The following is an 18,480-nucleotide window of genomic DNA, read 5'->3' as shown; positions in this document are numbered from 1 at the left end:
TCAGAGAACCTGCATTCGGTCCGCACTATTGCCCCTTATTTTCCGAAACATCAGAAGGATCTGTAACCCATTACACGTAACATTATAAAACTTGAAATGCAAGGGGCTACAAACATGAATGTGCATATATGTGCTTAGTCTTGAAAAAAAAATCTTGTACGTTAAGTGAACTATACGGAAATATAAAACTTCATATCAATAAATTTATCTAAATTACTCCTTACAGTGTCCTTAACGTTCAAAAATGTAATTAAATTTAAGTGATGACTGCATGAATGACAAAAGTTAACATAATATAAGACCCTTCCGACTTTATTATATATATATGGGTTTGGTTGCTAGACACTCGTTACACTAATAACGTAACTATTGTTAAAAGTTCGCAAAGCAAATGCACCGTACATATTGCAAACCTTACCTCAACAAATAGCCAGTCATTTAGGTCCATAATAAAGCAGTGACGAAGGTAGTGGTGATGATGGAAGCCTTCTGTAGAGCTCTTGAGTAGTAGGTGTTCAAGTCGATGACATTCATCCGTGAGAAATTACGACCAGAGCCACGGTCCTCAAATTAATTTGTGGCAGCCATTGCTTCTTGGCTGTAATAATTTTTCAAATCCGGAGAAGACTGTTCTGGTCCTGTAGCTTACGCTGAGCTCTCCGTACTGCCTTCTTCAGGTCGCTCGCTGCCGACAACGGTTTCTAAGCCTGGTGTTAGGTGGCGAACAACCTGGCAAACTTAAATATATGGTTCAGGAATGGCTCGTTACTTTTTAATTGTCCTAAGAGGTATTTAGGGATGCAAATAAAATGCATTTGCTTTTAATATAAAAAAAAAATAGCTATTCCTGAGCAAATATTAACATAAAAACCACAACCAAACTCTATACATATAATATGTAAAAAACAAAATGCGCACAAGTGTGCATTTTTCTACACTCCCACGAGGGGATTCAATTTTCTAAGAAAAATTGAATGGAAATATAGATAAATGATTACGCTAAATCATCCTCAAATAGTGTCTTTACCCTCTCTTTCCCAATTATTGCAGTTTGCCTCTTAGGTCTCTCCTTAACTACATCTTCCTTACTCTGCTTACCATCACATGTTGATTGTACCTTATCGCTAAATTTAGCCTCAAATTCCCTTTTGTAAAGTAATGGAATCAAAGAGGAAACGTGCCTTTTAGTTTCTTCCCTACTTTTTCCCTTGAGTACAGTTGCACCAGTTACTTCACCCAAAGAGTTCACTTTTATCTCTTTAACAATACCCATTGGAAAATTAGTAGGTTTGAGAAGGGGTTCTTTAATGAGAACAATGTCTCCAACTTCCAATAGCTTATGATTAACAGGTTGGTATCTACCTCGTTTATCAGTTGCTTGGTTCACAAGCTGCACAACAAACTCGTTATTATATATCTCTATTATACTTTCCCTAGCCTTTCGTAACTTTCTGTGACTGTCCTTCACATGGGCAATGGGAGATATATCAGGAACCCAAGTATCATCTGCCCTAGGTAAAGGATGTAAATGGGGAATAATATTTAAGGAATTTAATTCGTGTCCTTTAACTAAAATTTCTGGAGTTATAGGAGAGGGTACAGGTTCAGTCCCATCATTGCTTCGCAAATATTCTTTAAAGGCAATTGGACGGCGATTTACTAAATGTACAATATTTTGGACAGCAAAGTCAAAATCTAAATATTCTAGGACCATGTTCCGAACAGAACCTTCAATAAGCCTCTTAACCATCTTCACACACGATTCCACTAAAGAACCAAGTTCACTGTGACCTTTATAGTATTGCTGGAAACTCAAAGGTTTTATATTGTTTTCCCTGAAATAAGATAATGTGTCCTTATCATTCAGAAAGTTTTCAACAGTTCTAGCACCCGAAGTTAGCTGTGAACCTTGGTCACTTAAACAGAGTTCAGGTACCCCAAACTCGAAACAATGGAGCTGCAGTGCTCTCAAAAAGGAAATCTCTGAAAGGTCTACACATACCTTAAGATTTATGGCCCTCGACCATAAGCAAGTGATACATAATATCCAAACTTTTGATTTCTTACCCATCCAATATACCCAATAAGGTCCGAAATAATCTATGAAAATGTACCTGTAAGGTATGGTTGGAGGAGAAACCCTAAATTCCCTATATGGAGACTGGTTTAATTTTATAGTTCTACTGTTAAATCTACGGCAGTGAACACAAGCTTTCAAGACTTTCTTTACAGTAGAAAAACTACAAGGAATCCAAAACTGTTTCCTAGCCTCAGATAATGTAGCATATATTCCAGAATGAGCTAACTTAACATGAAATTTGTTTATGATTTCTTCGGTCAATTTACAGTTTTTTAGCCAAAGAATGGGGGAATTCATATTTATGGTCTCTCCACTTACAAAATTTACTTTTAACTCTTAGTAAACCAGATTTCTTATCAATGAATAAATTCAGTTGACTCACTACGTTGGGAATATCTCTAATTTGAGGGTTTCTTTCTCTGAAATATCTAAAAACTTCAGGAAAATTTTGCTGTTGATCATGCAAAATGATCATCTGCCATGCTTTCAAAGAAATTTCTTCATTACTGAAAACTTCAAAATGGTCATACTTGCCAGATTTGTTCTTCAATTTCAATTTGACATTGTTTATGAATGTCAGTACATATTTGTAGACAGAAATCAAATGAAGCCAACTGGAACTTGGAATTGTTGAATTTAAAATATCTCCCATCTCTGGCTCTGTCACACTCCTTATCTCACACTGGCCCTCTGAAACTTCAAGAACGTTGGTTAAAGGATTTGGGATTGTTACATCCAAATGGTCATCTTCCAAGATATCCTGAATGGTATCAGGTCCTGTGAAAAAATTTGATTTTATCAACCTCTTATAAGACAAGGGCCTGGTAGTACAATCTGCAGGATTTATCATACCTGTACAAAATTTGAAAGTCACAGGGACAGTTTCACATAAATTCTCGATTCTGTGCAACCTGTTCATAATAAAAATACTTAGTTTCCTTAATTTATCAAACCTATTTGTTCGAGAATTTAGCCAACTCAGTGCAACTGCACTATCTGAGAATACTACCAACTTTCTTATGTTAATGGGGGAGACACTCTCTGAACCACAGAGTTCTTTATAAATATCAACAACAGTTTCCGTACCAAGCACAAGAGACTGAAATTCAAGAGAAGGGATAGACTTTAGTTCTAACTGGCGCCCAATTATTCTATTTTTTGATAGAAGGAAACTTACCTCCTTTGTTCTCAAGTTCTTGATAAAGAGCACAACTCCATATATATGCTTGCTAGAATCACAAAAAGCAATCAGTTGGAAAGGATCATTTCTACGACCAACAAATCTCTTCACTGGAATTTCAGGAACACCATTCACTTGCTTGCAAATATTAGTCCACTCTCGTAATTCATTATCCGATAGAGTATCGTCCCATCCAACTTCTTTTCTGCACTGTAGCGAATGCATAAATAATCTAGCCCTGTTTAATAAGGGACCATAAAATGAAAACACATCAAAATTGGCTGCAATTGAACTTAAAATCTGTCTTTTGGTTGTTGCATCCTTATCAAGTACCAACTTACTTGTCGACAGAGTATCACTACTTCTGTCCCAGATCAACCCAAGCAATTTTACCTTTGTAGGAGTCTTTTCCTTACCTTCATCTATATGTTGCTGCAGAGAGTCATCATTAGTTATGAATTGCTGTAGTTCAAATTGATAGGGAGAAAATATACTTTTAAGTTTCTTATAGGCCCATTTCAACTTTTCAGCATCATTGGTTGTGAAAGCCAAGTTATCCATGTAAGCTAAGTTATATAACTTTCTTCAATTCCTTCACATCAATATTGTCACCTTGGACCTCTAACATCAAAATTTTATAAAGTGCTAACATTAATAAAGCTGGACTACATGGCAAACCAAATGGTAGTCTACAATGTTTATAAACAATTAAGGAATAGTCCTTTTTAGATACATTTCTATACCAATAAAAGAGTAACCTACTTTGATCTGAAGGCACCAATTTAATCATCAGAAATGCCTTTTTAATATCAAAACATATCAACTTTTCATTAAACCTTAACTGTAAAATAGAAGTTGAAATCTTCTTATTCAAACAAGGACCAGCAAAAATTGCTTGATTATGTGATAATGTTATAGGTTTACCTGGGTCAGATTCACACAAATTGGACAAAAATACATTACGACATTTTGTCGACTCATGGTCCATTCTGAACACTGGCATGTGAGGTAGAAAGCTATGTTGGGGGTTATCCTCCAAGAATTGCTCGAGGTTAGACACTCTCTCTATAATGCCTAGCTGTTCCTGTTCTTTAAAAACCTCATCAATCATATGTAAAGCATTATCCTTTTTACTAAATTTCTTAAAATTTGACTTTAATATTGCTTTTGACAAACTTTGATTCTTTCCAAGCAAATGAGCTACTTTCCCATTCCATAACAGAGGCATAACTAACCTTCCTTCACTATCTCTAAAGGTATTTTCTAAAGCAAATTCTACTACTTTCCTGTTCTCCTCCATAAAGTCTTCGTCGTACACTTTAGAATCACTGTTTAAAACAGTTTCTGCCTTTGAGGAAAGAATTTCTTCTGCTGCTTTCTCAAGTTCAGTTTCAACAATCTGACCCTTATCATTTAAAACAGAAATATTAACATAAGCAGGAAACTTAAATTTCTCTGCAGAGTCCAAGAACAATCCATCTGAATCGAAAATGCCGTCAACTTCAAGGGAACAATCACCATTTATACAAACTTCAGAAGAATGCTTTATCCTGTTTGGTAATAGAGCAAGATTCTGCTTATACCTCTCAATGTCACCTACTAGCATCACTCCTAAGGGTGAATCCAAGTAGACCGAGGGAAACACCTCAGAACTACCTCCAAACAGCACATCCTTCTGAGGTACTAAATGAGAGTTATCATTTCCCAAAAGCAATTTTATATCTTCAATTTTGTCCCTACATAGATGCAAAGTTTTGTCAGCTAATACATAGCCCTTATCTTTAAAGGCTTGAGCTACCTCAGATACACCTGGCAATACTAATTTCAAATTAATGGACTTTATGGCAATAGCAGTAAAACAATTTTCACTCAATTTGACCTTGTATACCACAGTAGCTAACGGCTTTGAAGAATTAATACCATTCACTACCAAAGAATAATTCGGATCAACCACTTCAAACTGCATACTCTTAGCCCAATCTTCCTCTACAAAAGTTACTTGACTCCCCGAATCCTTTATACCTCTATCCCCAGAGTCATTCAACGAAAAAGAAGGCATAGCAGTCACCGGGTTACAAGAGATTCTCAAAACTCCCAAATCAGACCAAGTTAGATTAGAAACAACAGAATTAGAGTTAGATTTCTCTTTACTATTCACCTTTACCTTTTGGTTACTTACTTCGGGGTTATCAGAATCACTTTTAGGGTTATTAGCATTACTTTTTGGGTCGTTACGAAATTTACAAAGATAGCTGAAATGCCACTTGTTACAATATCTACATTTACTGTTAAACTTAAACCTGCAATCTGAAGTTTTATGAGAATCATAAGTACAGTTGTACAACAATTCAACTGTTTTAGTTTTTCAATTTTACTCTGGAGTTACATATACCGAACACTTATAAATTGGGTGATCAACGTCTCCTTTATCATCTGCCAAACATAAAGAACATTCCTTAACTTTGGATTTCTCAACGCTACCATCAACAGCAGAAGCTAAACAACTTGACTTCGACACATCCTTTGAAACAACCTTTCTCTGAACATTATTTCCCTGTCTAACATTGAATTTCTTAGATATGTCTTTATATCTCTCTAAAGCAGTAAAGATATGTTCATCTATTTGCTGCAACGAGGGTTTATTTGAGCCAGTAATATGCATTAACTGATTCTTGAAACAGTCATTAAATCCATTCCATATGAAAAACTGTAAAACTATGTCTCTATCTATGTTTAAAGCCTCAAATTGATTACAAATAATTCTCATATTACTGATAAAGTCGTATGGATCACTCTGATAAGTCAACTTTAACTCCGATAACTGCTTAATAACACTGTATTGTTGAGACAAAGTATCTGCAAACGCTTTCTGTAATAATTTCTTAGCTTCTTCATACGAACGATTACTACAATCTAGAGAACTTACTAGTTTAAGCGAGTCACCTGAAAGCTGTCTCGTAAGAAGAGTAAATTTAACGTGAGTACTAAGATCATACTTATCTACAGTCGCTTCAAACTCTCGCAAAAACTTCGAAATATCCTCACCTTCCCTATTGGCAAATGTCGGTAAAGGTAGTTCAGGCAATTTAAGCTGTGAAATTTCAGGACGCGAACGATCCGAAGGAGACACCGTGGTCTTAAGGAGAGAAAGACACTTATTCAAACGATCGTCATAAACAAACCAAGTATCCATTTCCTCACTCACCAATTTATCGCTGTCCACGAATTCACCTGCGCTATCCCAAATTTCATTTAAAACCTCTTTATTCACTTTGTCAAGTTTTTCTTTAAGGTCCAACAATACATTCATATGCTCCTTAGCATCGCTTACAGACATCGAAGAAATAACATTTTCTATCAAATTACACTTCTTGGTAACTTGCTGCCTTACGGCTGCACGAGAACTACGCGAAATACTCTTTGGCGGCATCTTGCGAAAATTTAAATGAACTCTATAAAACTAAATATAAGGAAATATTTGAGAGTGCCGTGACTCTGGAACGTAACCTGCTCAAGGAATCTCAGCAAAAAAAATACTCAAGGCAATGGACCTCGCAACCAATCCCATCCTCGTCGCCATTTTCGAAAAGCAGTTACACAAAGAGCAATTTAACATAAAGGTAAAGCAAAAATATGTTATAAAAATTATTTTAATTTACAAAATAAACTGAAAAAACTAGACAATTGACAATAAGAATATGACTGGCGAATAGGATGATCCTGGTCGAGTTGCAAAACCTTTGTAAACTTAGCGTGGACGTTCTCGCTCTATCCGTCAGAGAACCTGCATTCGGTCCGCACTATTGCCCCTTATTTTCCGAAACATCAGAAGGATCTGTAACCCATTACACGTAACATTATAAAACTTGAAATGCAAGGGGCTACAAACATGAATGTGCATATATGTGCTTAGTCTTGAAAAAAATCTTGTACGTTAAGTGAACTATACGGAAATATAAAACTTCATATCAATAAATTTATCTAAATTACTCCTTACAGTGTCCTTAACGTTCAAAAATGTAATTAAATTTAAGTGATGACTGCATGAATGACAAAAGTTAACGTAATATAAGACCCTTCCGACTTTATTATATATATATATGGGTTTGGTTGCTAGACACTCGTTACACTAATAACGTAAATATTGTTAAAAGTTCGCAAAGCAAATGCACCGTACATATTGCAAACCTTACCTCAACAAATAGCCAGTCATTTAGGTCCATAATAAAGCAGTGACGAAGGTAGTGGTGATGATGGAAGCCTTCTGTAGAGCTCTTGAGTAGTAGGTGTTCAAGTCGATGACATTCATCCGTGAGAAATTACGACCAGAGCCACGGTCCTCAAATTAATTTGTGGCAGCCATTGCTTCTTGGCTGTAATAATTTTTCAAATCCGGAGAAGACTGTTCTGGTCCTGTAGCTTACGCTGAGCTCTCCGTACTGCCTTCTTCAGGTCGCTCGCTGCCGACAACGGTTTCTAAGCCTGGTGTTAGGTGGCGAACAACCTGGCAAACTTAAATATATGGTTCAGGAATGGCTCGTTACTTTTTAATTGTCCTAAGAGGTATTTAGGGATGCAAATAAAATGCATTTGCTTTTAATATAAAAAAATAGCTATTCCTGAGCAAATATTAACATAAAAACCACAACCAAACTCTATACATATAATATGTAAAAAACAAAATGCGCACAAGTGTGCATTTTTCTACAATATATATATATATATATATATATGTATATATATATATAAATATATATATGTATATATATACATATATGTGTGCATATATTTTATTTATATTTATATGTTCATACGTATATACATTTATATGAAATATATATATATCTATATATATATATCATATACTATACATATATTATGTGTGCATATATTTGTTTATATTTATATTTATATGCTCATACATATATACATTTATATGAAATTTTATATATATATATATATATATATATATATATATAGTATATATATATATACACACACATACACAGATAGAGAGAGAGAGATACATACACAAGACTTCCACTGAGTTTTGCTCTGGCAAGGCTTAGCAAGCCACCAGCACTGATCTATGCCAGAGCTTATTTTAGTAGGATGAGATCTTCGTGCTGAAAACTTACCCAATAGTAGCCGGAAAGAGCTGAACAGACCGAATCTCCCACCAGCTGACTCCTAATATTCTACTTAGAGCTTTCTTATCAAATTTGACAAAAGGTTTTTAGGTATGGAGACATTTTAACGCCGTGGCTAGTTTCGTCACAGGATGCAGATGGTGCTAGGCTAATCTGGATTTTAGTCTGATTTCCACACCTTTCTTTTTAACCCACCACATTGCTTGTTGTTTGATAATTAATCTTTGGCTAAATGTCTGAGAACTTCAATCCAAGTGATAATTTCTCTGTCTGAAGTTCTCGTCTTTCAAGTTCTCATTTCTCTGTATATATATATATATATATATATATATATATATATATATATATATATATATATATATACTGTGTGTGTGTGCGTGCGTGTGTGTGTATGTATGTTCTTTACCCAATTCAACCATCTCGCTTTTAACTTTTTTTTTACTCCTCTCACTAACCAGGAAAGTTCGAGATGAAAATAGCACATTAATTCATGACAATCATCTCGAGTAGGAGCTTATAAATGTCTCCCCCCCCAGTAACAGGAAAAAAAAAGGAAAAAAAAGAAAAAGGCCAAAAAAAAAAAAACTCTTTGGCATCAGTTAATGCTGAATCATCACCCAGCTGGTATTTTAACTATTTTAGATCCCTTATTTATTTTGTATATTTTTCTTCCGTAATTATTTTATAATATAGTATTAAAAATCATCTTGGTCATTACAGCTATACGTATAGAAGAATCTCATAATCACATGAGTTGCTAAAATGATGAAAAAAAATCCGCAATATTCTAAGTGTATATTATATATATTACATTATATATATAATATATATATATAATGTATAATATCTATATCTTATATATTATTATAATATTAAATATATTATATATTAATATTATGATATGTATATATAAATTATAATAAATAGTATATTATTACTATATATAGATATATAAGAGTATATATCTATATACAAATATATATATATATATATATTATATATATATAGCCTATGTATATAAACTACTGTTACTGTTATTATGTGATTTCTTTCAGCAAATGATGGCTGCAGATGAAAGTATGTTATCACTCAGTGCCATTTCCTTCCTTTAACTACTTTATATACCTATATACTTTGGCTCATCAAGAGCTTGTCGAACCCCCTACACACCGCCCCGCGCCAGTCTCCTTAATCAAGGATACTAAACGGGTATATTAATCCTTCTATATTCGAGGCTATTAACGTATATTTTTATTAGGAATTCATCCTCGATTTATCAGATAGGATGAAAGATATTAGGTATAACTATTCCCTCTCCTCTCTCTCTCTCTCTCTCTCTCTCTCTCTCTATACATCTACTGATTTGATTTTATTGATTTCATTTCAGATAGATTACTGTTACCAGTTAGCAAAGAAGCTGTGTTGTATCCAGGAAGAACTGCGTAAGTATTCAGTGTTTTTGCTTCCTCTCTCTCTCTGTTGTCATTAGTGGTAGTAGCATCAGCTAAGTAGCAGTGGTAGTCTTGGTGGAAGTAGTGCTATTGAATTCACATCAACCATGCATTTGATGTATAGGCCAGTCTCTTACGACGCCCCTGATTGACTGTTGATAAACCAAACAGGGGTGATATCCCTCAGGAGAGGTGGAACGTAGATCTTACCCATGTGAACTCTCGAGAGACTGAGAGTTTCCAGCCCTGTGACAGGCTTATCAACAGCCAATCAGGAGCGCCGTAAGGGACTAGCCTAGACGTCAAATGCACGGTTGATGTGAATCTACTATAGTTGTTCTTATTGTTGTTATAATATCAATAGTAGAAATAAATGACAAAACTTCGTGATAAGCTTTGATTAATAAGACGACCTTTCATTGCTGTTTACTGTCAGCTTGGCCGTGGAAAATTTAATCGTCAAATTATCTCAGGACTGAATTCTATAATAATCTGTTCAATTCAATTCAGTAATGAAGTACTTTTTATGATCTCTTTCCAGAGCAAATCTCCAGAGTCAGCCAGCAAGGAATCTCTCTCATGGGGGAAAAGAGAGGAGGTCCTTCTTGAGACGCGAGAGAAGGCTTTTTGTCAAATGGGACAGAGTGAATCCTTTTCTGCCTAGCGGGTAAAAATCCTCCAGGAGTCACCACCAGCTGGTAGCGAACTTCAGGATTTGAGGAACGAATGAATATCTTGTATTATTTATATGTACTACTTTCTTCAGGAATTTTTCGTCTGTTGGATTTGGAGTCACGTTTCTCACTTACGTATTATTTTTGCTTCGTCTTAATGGAACTTCCAACTTCTGAGGAACGGAAGGATCCCCACCTCTCAGGGCAAAGGGATGGTTGATAGTGGTTCTCGTTTATGAGATAATGTTAATAGGTACACTCTCGATTTCCCGGTTATCACAGCGGAGAGCCGTTAAGGATATGAAGTTATGCATCTTGATTGTCGTTTCTTTTCAATTTTTAACAGCAATTTCTTTAAATTATTAAAAAAATGTAAAAATGCGCAAGTAAATGAACTAAAATAGCCATATTGGTTATTTTAAATAAATATCGACAAGTCTTGCATGTAAGTTCCAGGTGTTTTGGGATGAAATACTTGTAGCGTTTTTTGGCAAGAATCTTCATATAGAGTTGCCAACTCGACTTTTATTGAAATATTTGGACAATGTTATGAAAAATATGATTTTTAAATTCGTACCTATTAGTATTCTCCAAAAAAATGAATGATAAAGGTAAAACATAGAGGCGGTTCACTAATGGAATGAAAATATATCTACAATTGTAAGATAATGCTGGAAAGGCGACAGAATCGTCCAGACTGGCAACTGTTCTCCAGTTCCAGAGCACCGAATTTAGGATTATGTGCAGTTTTTTCTTTATTTTCAAGGTTTTCTCCTACCGGGGAGAGTTAATGGTAATAACAGTGATATATATGATGTACAACAATAAAATGTAGTAACGTGAATACGCTTTTTATTTGCCCAAGTATACGAACTTTCCATGCAGGTATAGGGTTTTGCACATGCGCACGTAGTACTACTTGAAGCATCATGGACCTCAGGGTCATTCATATTGCAGCTTCGTGGAAACATGAAAAAATCTAGTTTTTCCTGTTGACTCCTCTATACAGTGCCAAGGAGTGCCCTTCCAATATCTCGGAAAGTGCTTGCGCTAGATGATTGTTTTATTTTAGCCCGGAGTCAGCAAATGTGGTTGATCCTAGGCTAAGCTCTTGCAAGATCTTATCAGGGTAAATCTACGTAATAACTATGCGTCGGGTATTTCTTTGGAAATGAGTTTCCTGTAGTACTTGGGTTGCTTATTAAGAACTTACCGTTATTTTTCGCGGGTCGACTGTAATTAACCCCCAGGGCTAGTTCTAAACACGCAAAATACATATGTAGAATCTAGTGGTCACTTTTTTACCTTATACATATGCAATTGTAATGGCCACAATGTCCCTCTTAACTTCTTGAATTCTTTGCTTTTTTTTTGTTTTGGATACGCTTGTCACTACAAAGCCTGAAGATCCAAGTTCAAAGCAATTTGAAGTAAAAAATTGTGATGTCCGGTCCTGGGAAACGAACCCAGGTCTCATAATCACATTTCACGGCCGTCCCTAGTGGCTTTCGTACTCGTGGGACCGTTCCTTGCAGTCCGTGCCGAGTTACTACGTAGAATTACCCAAGATGGAATAAGATAGGGTGAGTTACCGCGCATGGTGCCGGGAGCTCAGCTGTGCTCGGTGACGTCACCTGGAGACTCCTGAGTGTATATGTGACGCTGTCCTGTAGCTATGATCTGGACCATCAGCCTTATTGTTCATGCTTCGTATTTGGATTCCTAACATTGCATTTATGAAAGTAGGCTAATATTTATGTCGTTATGGCTATATTTCCAAAATACAAATACATATGATAGGGAATATATTAGCAATGGAAATACAAATTTACGCCTGACATAAACTTTATTCCTAATATTTCATTGGAAATCTTATTGCAATTAAATCTCTCTCTCTCTCTCTCTCTCTCTCTCTCTCTCTCATTTCAATCAAGCGATTTTTCAAGATTACTGAACAATTGGTTTTCATCTAATTATACCTTTTCTATGGGATTTCTGCATTCCGTCCCTTATTTCAATCAAATAAATTTTCAGTATTACTGAACAATATTTTTACCTTTTTCATACCTTTGGTACGAAATTTTTCCTTCTTAAAGTTTAATATTTTTATTCTAAAATGAAGCCTACACCTAATAAAGAAGCTCATGACCTCCTCCGGAACATCAATATTGGCAGCCTTGAATATGTCAGTAAGATTTGAAACTGCTCCGACTCCTGGTTTTAGAGCATCACCATGGAAAATTTTGAATAAAACTTCCATTTTTTATAGATTTTCTCTAAAATGATTAGGCGGCCTATATACATAATACCTTTCTCTTTACATATGATATCCAGTCCTCTCCTCTTTCATCTACATCAGCTGAGTCTAATGATGTATACTTATTTCTAAATTTAAAAGCTACGAACCCTCCCAAATAACTTAAGGACTCAGGGCTTCAGGTTCTATCCCTATTAAATTTCCTACTTGATCTTCCTCTGTCTCAGTCTCATTGTTAACATGAGACACGCAGAGATACATAACTCGGAATCTAGATCATTGGGAACAACATTTGAGCTTTGAGATGGACCATCTTACATTTAAGCACTCTGTAGTGACACAAGATGTAGCTTCAGCATTACTACAAACATTAAGACCCTGACTGGTTAAACGATTGTCTCTACCCACTATGCATAACCGTAGTCCATATATAAATTCCAAAAGTGACGGATGATCATGACAATGACCAATTTGCCTTATGAAAGAAAAGAGATGTTCGACTGTGTCTTGACATAGCTGAATTGTCAACAAGCACTCTAATCCATACAGTTCATGCAATATGTTACAAACCTTTCACTGATTTAGATGAAATAATAACGCCGTTCTGGAACGGAGACATTTTGTCTTTCACTTTAGCATTACTTGTAAAATCAATCATTTGATCAAGTATTTAGACTTGACGTGGACTGTTCGAGAAAGCATCTTTACCTTTCTTTACCATATCATATTTCATGCACAGGTTCATCAAGTCAAATCCCTTTTCATCGCTCTGGCATTTCGATTTGGTGAAAATATAAACGCACATGCTTCAGTAACTTGTGTGTATGCATATTAAAAAAAAAAACATTTGGGCAAAAAAAAATATTATATATAGTATATAATAATAGATTATATATATACATACTATATATATATATATATGATATATATATATAATATATATATATATATATTATATATATATATATCTATATACTATATAATTCGAGCTACAAATGTCCTTTAATATCTAATTCGCTCTACCTCAGAATTGATATATTTTCTTATATGTACCGAGGGGGAATTTTTAGTTGATAATAATTTCGTTCCCCCATGGGATCGAACCACCGTCCAGTTGAATGGGAAACGAAATCAGAAACGGACGAAATTATTATCAACTACACACACACACAAGCTACTGAAGCATATGCGTTTATATTTTCACCAAATCGAAATGCCAGAGCGATGAAAAGTTTATATATATATATATATATATATATATATATATATCTATATATATATATACATATAAACATACATACATTTTTCGTAGTTTATCCATATGAAATAAGGACGTATTTTGAAGCAACTAAACCTTTTTAATATAGTTTAAAACTCAAGAAATAGTATTTAAGCACACATAAACATTTTTGCAAAATCCTCTCTCTCTCTCCATCCGATCTTCAGAGACATTCTTCCGATCGTGGCTAAAGATTTACTTGCATGAGAAATATAATTGATATATTATATAACCTCTTAATTTTCTAAGTGAGCTTATTCATATACAGTCGCTTAGTTGACCAAAATGCTACATGAAACATACATATGCCTAGTAAACCAAACTAAAGTGACGAGATATTAGTGATAGGTTTACCTGAAGCAACAATAACATTATTATAAAGATTTTGTGTTGGTATGGCATCTTCTTATAGATTTCGGACAGTCTTAGGGCAATAATTGAGCAATTCGTGCCTAAGGTTTCTGGCAAAATCATTGGGATGGAAATGTGACGAACAAATTCGTGCAGTTTTGGCACTGATACCATCACTTCTTTTGCATATATTCACCCACTTTATACATAGTAGTTTGCATCTTTTGGGAAACTGTAACATCTAATTTTTTCACTTCCATCAGTTATGTTGGTCTTTTAAGAATTGGAACACTCATATGTGGCACATATTATTACCATGATGAATCTGTCCTCGCAAATGAAAACAAACATATGTGAAAAAACGCGGGATATTTCCCGCCTATGTGTCGCCTGGCTGAACTCTCCAAGTCTCCAGGTGACGTCATGCGCATGAGCGTTGAAAACGGGACCTCTAGTTAAGTCGCCTTATCTTATTCCATCTTGGAATTACCCTTATTAGAAGTCTGACGAGAGCGTCAGTGGGTGGCAATGAGGCCCAGCCGCCCAGATAGTCGTCGGGGAGAATGATCAATGAGAGCGATACTGACGTGCTGTACAGCAAGGAAATTAAGCACGAGAGCATTGGTAGCTTTCGAAAATAACCTTGCCGATGATCATCAGTCGAAAGTGTCATTTATTATTCATAATATTATATTTCACAATTTGCAGAATTCTCCACGCATACGAATAAAAGTAAATATAATGAATAATAATATCTTAAGAAATTTTCTGACGGCGATTTTCAAATCAGTCGTACCTAAACACTACAGCTTGCAGCGGACGACACCAATTTGCTAACTCCCTCTCGCCCTCTAGCGGCAACACCGAATTTTTTATGGTCTTGGCCTGCCACCTTGGTGGCCACGAGTTCGATTCTCGGGCATTCCACTGAGGTGGTCAGCTAGAGATGCGTATTTTTGGTGATAGAAGTTCACTCTCGGCGTGGTTCGGAAGTCACGTAAAACCGTTGGTCCCGTTGCTGAATAACCACTAGTTCCATGCAACGTAAAATCAATACAAACAAACATCTATCGGCAGCACCGAATTTTCATGTTTTTCTACGGTGGCGGCTGCCTGACGTTGTATTTATAAGTGTCATCCGAAAGAATAAATTCATCAACGAGAGAAGGAAAAAAGACCTTTAAACCGCATGCTTGGGGAGTATGAAGGTAAGGTGCCCTTGTTAGCCTATAAATTATTTTTGTAGTTGGGCAACATAATTTGTAAGGCCCTGGTAGGGGTGTGACTGCGGTTAGGCTAGGCCTAAATTGTAGGGTACAGAATCCTTAAATGTAACCTTTAAAACAGAAAGCTCCATTTGGAGATCTGCTCCCTACATCACATTTGAAAGGTTAGGGTTATACTTCTAATTCATCGCCGCCGCCGGCCAGTGAGGGCGAGCCTATGTTAGGTTAGGAGAGGTTTGAAATGATAGGCACGGATGGAATTCCTAGTTATATATTAGTTCCATGCTTTGCTGGCGAACTGTCGCTTGACATTTAGTCTGGCCGGTGGAGTAGACTAGGCCTATATGGTATCAGAATGGACCCCAAGGTTAAATTTTAGTCTGGTTGAAGGTTTGGAAGGCTGTACAAAGGTCTGCCTTTGTCCTTCAAATCCAGTGACTTATGAAATCAGTAAATGGGTATTTTTTTTACCCATCCATAGCCGTTTTGTTTAAGATTGCATTGTTAGCCGTAGCTTAACATCATATCTATTGAACAATGGCACATCCAACATAGTATGACTTAGAATTTGGATACGTATTTGTCGTAGCATTTGCTTTAAGACGTTAAAATGTAGCCAAAATAAATCGGGGCCAGTTTATAACTCAACTTCATCATTTCTAATTATCAGTTGCTAAAATATAGTTACGTAACGACACGTTCCTTTTCCATTATTACTATTCGGCTCAGCGGTTGTTTCGCCGATGTTTTGCATTAGGGCATGTTAGAATATTACCCTTTTAGGTTAAGTCAGTAGCCAACTTGTCTTCACAGCTGGTTTAATGAAAGCGAATCATTGTATTAATCAATTTGTTTTGGTAAATGTGCAGATTTTGCTAGATTTGTAAACTTGAAAAGAGTATGAAAATCCAATGATATTGTTTCAATGGAAAAAGCCACTATGAAGATATATTCATGAGAACTCGGCAAAATGACCTTGACGATTCCATAAGGAAAACAAAGGATAATTCGGCTGCCTTTCAGAGCCAAAACGAAGGGCATTACCTGTCAGAGGGTACATAGACGAAACAATAGAAAATTGTTTTCATAGATGATAACTCGGGAAATTAATTTGTTCTTTATGAAAGGGAAGAGGGAATTTACCACGACTTTTATGGACGACACAAAAGGATATAACAATCCCATAGTCATAAAGAGAGCACGATTTGACAGAAATCAAATAAAGATTAATAGAGAAGATAGGGCTGCCTTTGAGTATCCTATAGCGGGAGAGAGAAGGAGAGACATGACCCTTATATGGTTTTAGTAACTGAAGGGGAGCTGTAGATGAAACAAATGTGTACTTAATATCAACATGAAAGACGTAGGTTTCTGGGCTGCATGAAAGGAGATGCTGGTCCACCGTTGTTCTAGAGGACGTGCATAGTCCATCAACCAAAGAATGCGGTGGTCGCGGGTTCGATTCTCGGCCATTCCATTGAGGAGTGAGAGATGTGTATTTCTGGTGATAGAAGTTCACTCTCGACGTGGTTCGGAAGTCACGTAAAGCCGTTGGTCCCGTTGCTGAATAACCACTGGTTCCATGCAACGTAAAAACACAATACAAACAAACAACCGAAAGGGAAATGACAAAACAAATAAAAATTAATCTTCTTTGACACCCATCTCCAGTGTGAAGGGTTCTGACGGATTCCGAGAGGGGATTGTGTTGTTTAAGGGTTCCCGCAAGTGGATTGACCGAGGTTGAGTCAGTTTGTCTTTTCAATTGATCTCCAAGAAAACACTATCGAGGGATGAAAGGGTGTCCCGCAGCGACCACATTGTAGACTATAGTTTTTGGGGGTGTTACGATTGCGATTTAACCCACACAGTGCCAGATGCAATTTTATCAATGCTTAAATGCGTATACACATATTATGTATATACTATATAATATATATATATATATATATATATATATATATATATATATCGAACTACAAATGTCCTTTAATATCTAATTCGCTCTAGCTCGGAATTAATATATTTTCATATATGCTTAACCAGAGGGGGAATTTATTAAGCGATAATAGAATTGGCGATCGACAGACGCGAACCAGCGACCTCCCAATTCTAGGACTGGCAGTGAAGCCTTAAAACCAAACCACCCCGACACCGCAAGAGATCTCCTAGAATTGGGAGGTCGCTGGTTCGCGCCTGTCGATCGCAATTCTATTATCGCTTAATAAATTCCCCCTCGGTTTAAGCATATATGAAAATATATTAATTCGAGGTAGAGCGAATTAGATATTAAAGGACATTTGTAGTTCGATATATGTATATGAATCACGGTAATGTGATAGACTTTATATATATATATATATATATATATATATATATATATATATATATATATATATATATATATATATATACACACACATATATAATAGGGTTGAATCAACTATTCCTTTATACATTGCAACTTTGGCTTCCTTGGACACTCCAGGATTACTCCTGTGTTGCACAATTCCTGCTGCCTTTCTTGCTTGACCAGACCCGAAGTCAGGGGGCGTTCAGAGGGTTCAGATGAAAACCTCCATCGAGCACCTGGAGTTTCACCTGGCCAGAGTTACGAAAGTGCAAAACACACAAGGCGAATGCAACTGGACTTCGCTAATTGCAAATAAAGACTAGGTACTTAGTATGAGCATATTGATCTTCGCTAAATTACTCAAATACATGTTTGTTTATCTTGCTTTGCGCTCTGGAAAGTTCACTAGTGTCCAAGGCGGCTATCACGCCCCAGCCTTCAAAGTTTCCACCTTACCATAGCTGGACACCACACCCCCT

General features: G+C 36.0%; 2 protein-coding genes across 7 annotated transcripts in view; one reads left to right on the top strand and one right to left on the bottom strand.

Annotated features, from left to right (window-relative positions):
- The window catches only part of LOC135209048 (uncharacterized), a 2,516-nt gene extending 177 nt beyond the window's left edge, over positions 1 to 2,339 (bottom strand). Inside the window, exons 1-2 of the mRNA XM_064241597.1 lie at positions 419 to 2,339; positions 1 to 60 (exon numbers count right to left, since the gene is read on the bottom strand). The exon at positions 1 to 60 is cut by the window's left edge and continues 177 nt beyond it. Of these exons, the coding sequence (XP_064097667.1) occupies positions 995 to 2,071 (1,077 nt within the window). The 5' untranslated portion in view covers positions 2,072 to 2,339 and the 3' untranslated portion in view covers positions 1 to 60; positions 419 to 994. The remainder of the gene's footprint in view (positions 61 to 418) is intronic.
- Positions 1 to 11,379, top strand: part of LOC135209049 (uncharacterized) — a 62,501-nt gene extending 51,122 nt beyond the window's left edge. For 5 of the 6 annotated variants that reach the window (XR_010313287.1, XR_010313288.1, XM_064241598.1 and 2 more), the window contains 2 exons: positions 9,798 to 9,852; positions 10,403 to 11,379. Coding sequence is in view for 4 of the 6 variants with exons in the window: in XM_064241598.1 (XP_064097668.1) it covers positions 9,798 to 9,852; positions 10,403 to 10,470 (123 nt within the window). In the remaining 2 variants the exon portion in view is untranslated. The remainder of the gene's footprint in view (positions 1 to 9,797; positions 9,853 to 10,402) is intronic. The other variant, XM_064241601.1, reaches the window with a different exon arrangement.
- The last annotated feature ends 7,101 nt before the right edge of the window (positions 11,380 to 18,480 follow it).

The sequence above is a fragment of the Macrobrachium nipponense genome, chromosome 37 (assembly GCF_015104395.2).
Source record: "Macrobrachium nipponense isolate FS-2020 chromosome 37, ASM1510439v2, whole genome shotgun sequence".
Taxonomy (NCBI): domain Eukaryota; kingdom Metazoa; phylum Arthropoda; class Malacostraca; order Decapoda; family Palaemonidae; genus Macrobrachium; species Macrobrachium nipponense.
Note: the sequence above shows the minus strand (reverse complement) of the source record. Positions and strands in the feature narration are given on the sequence as shown.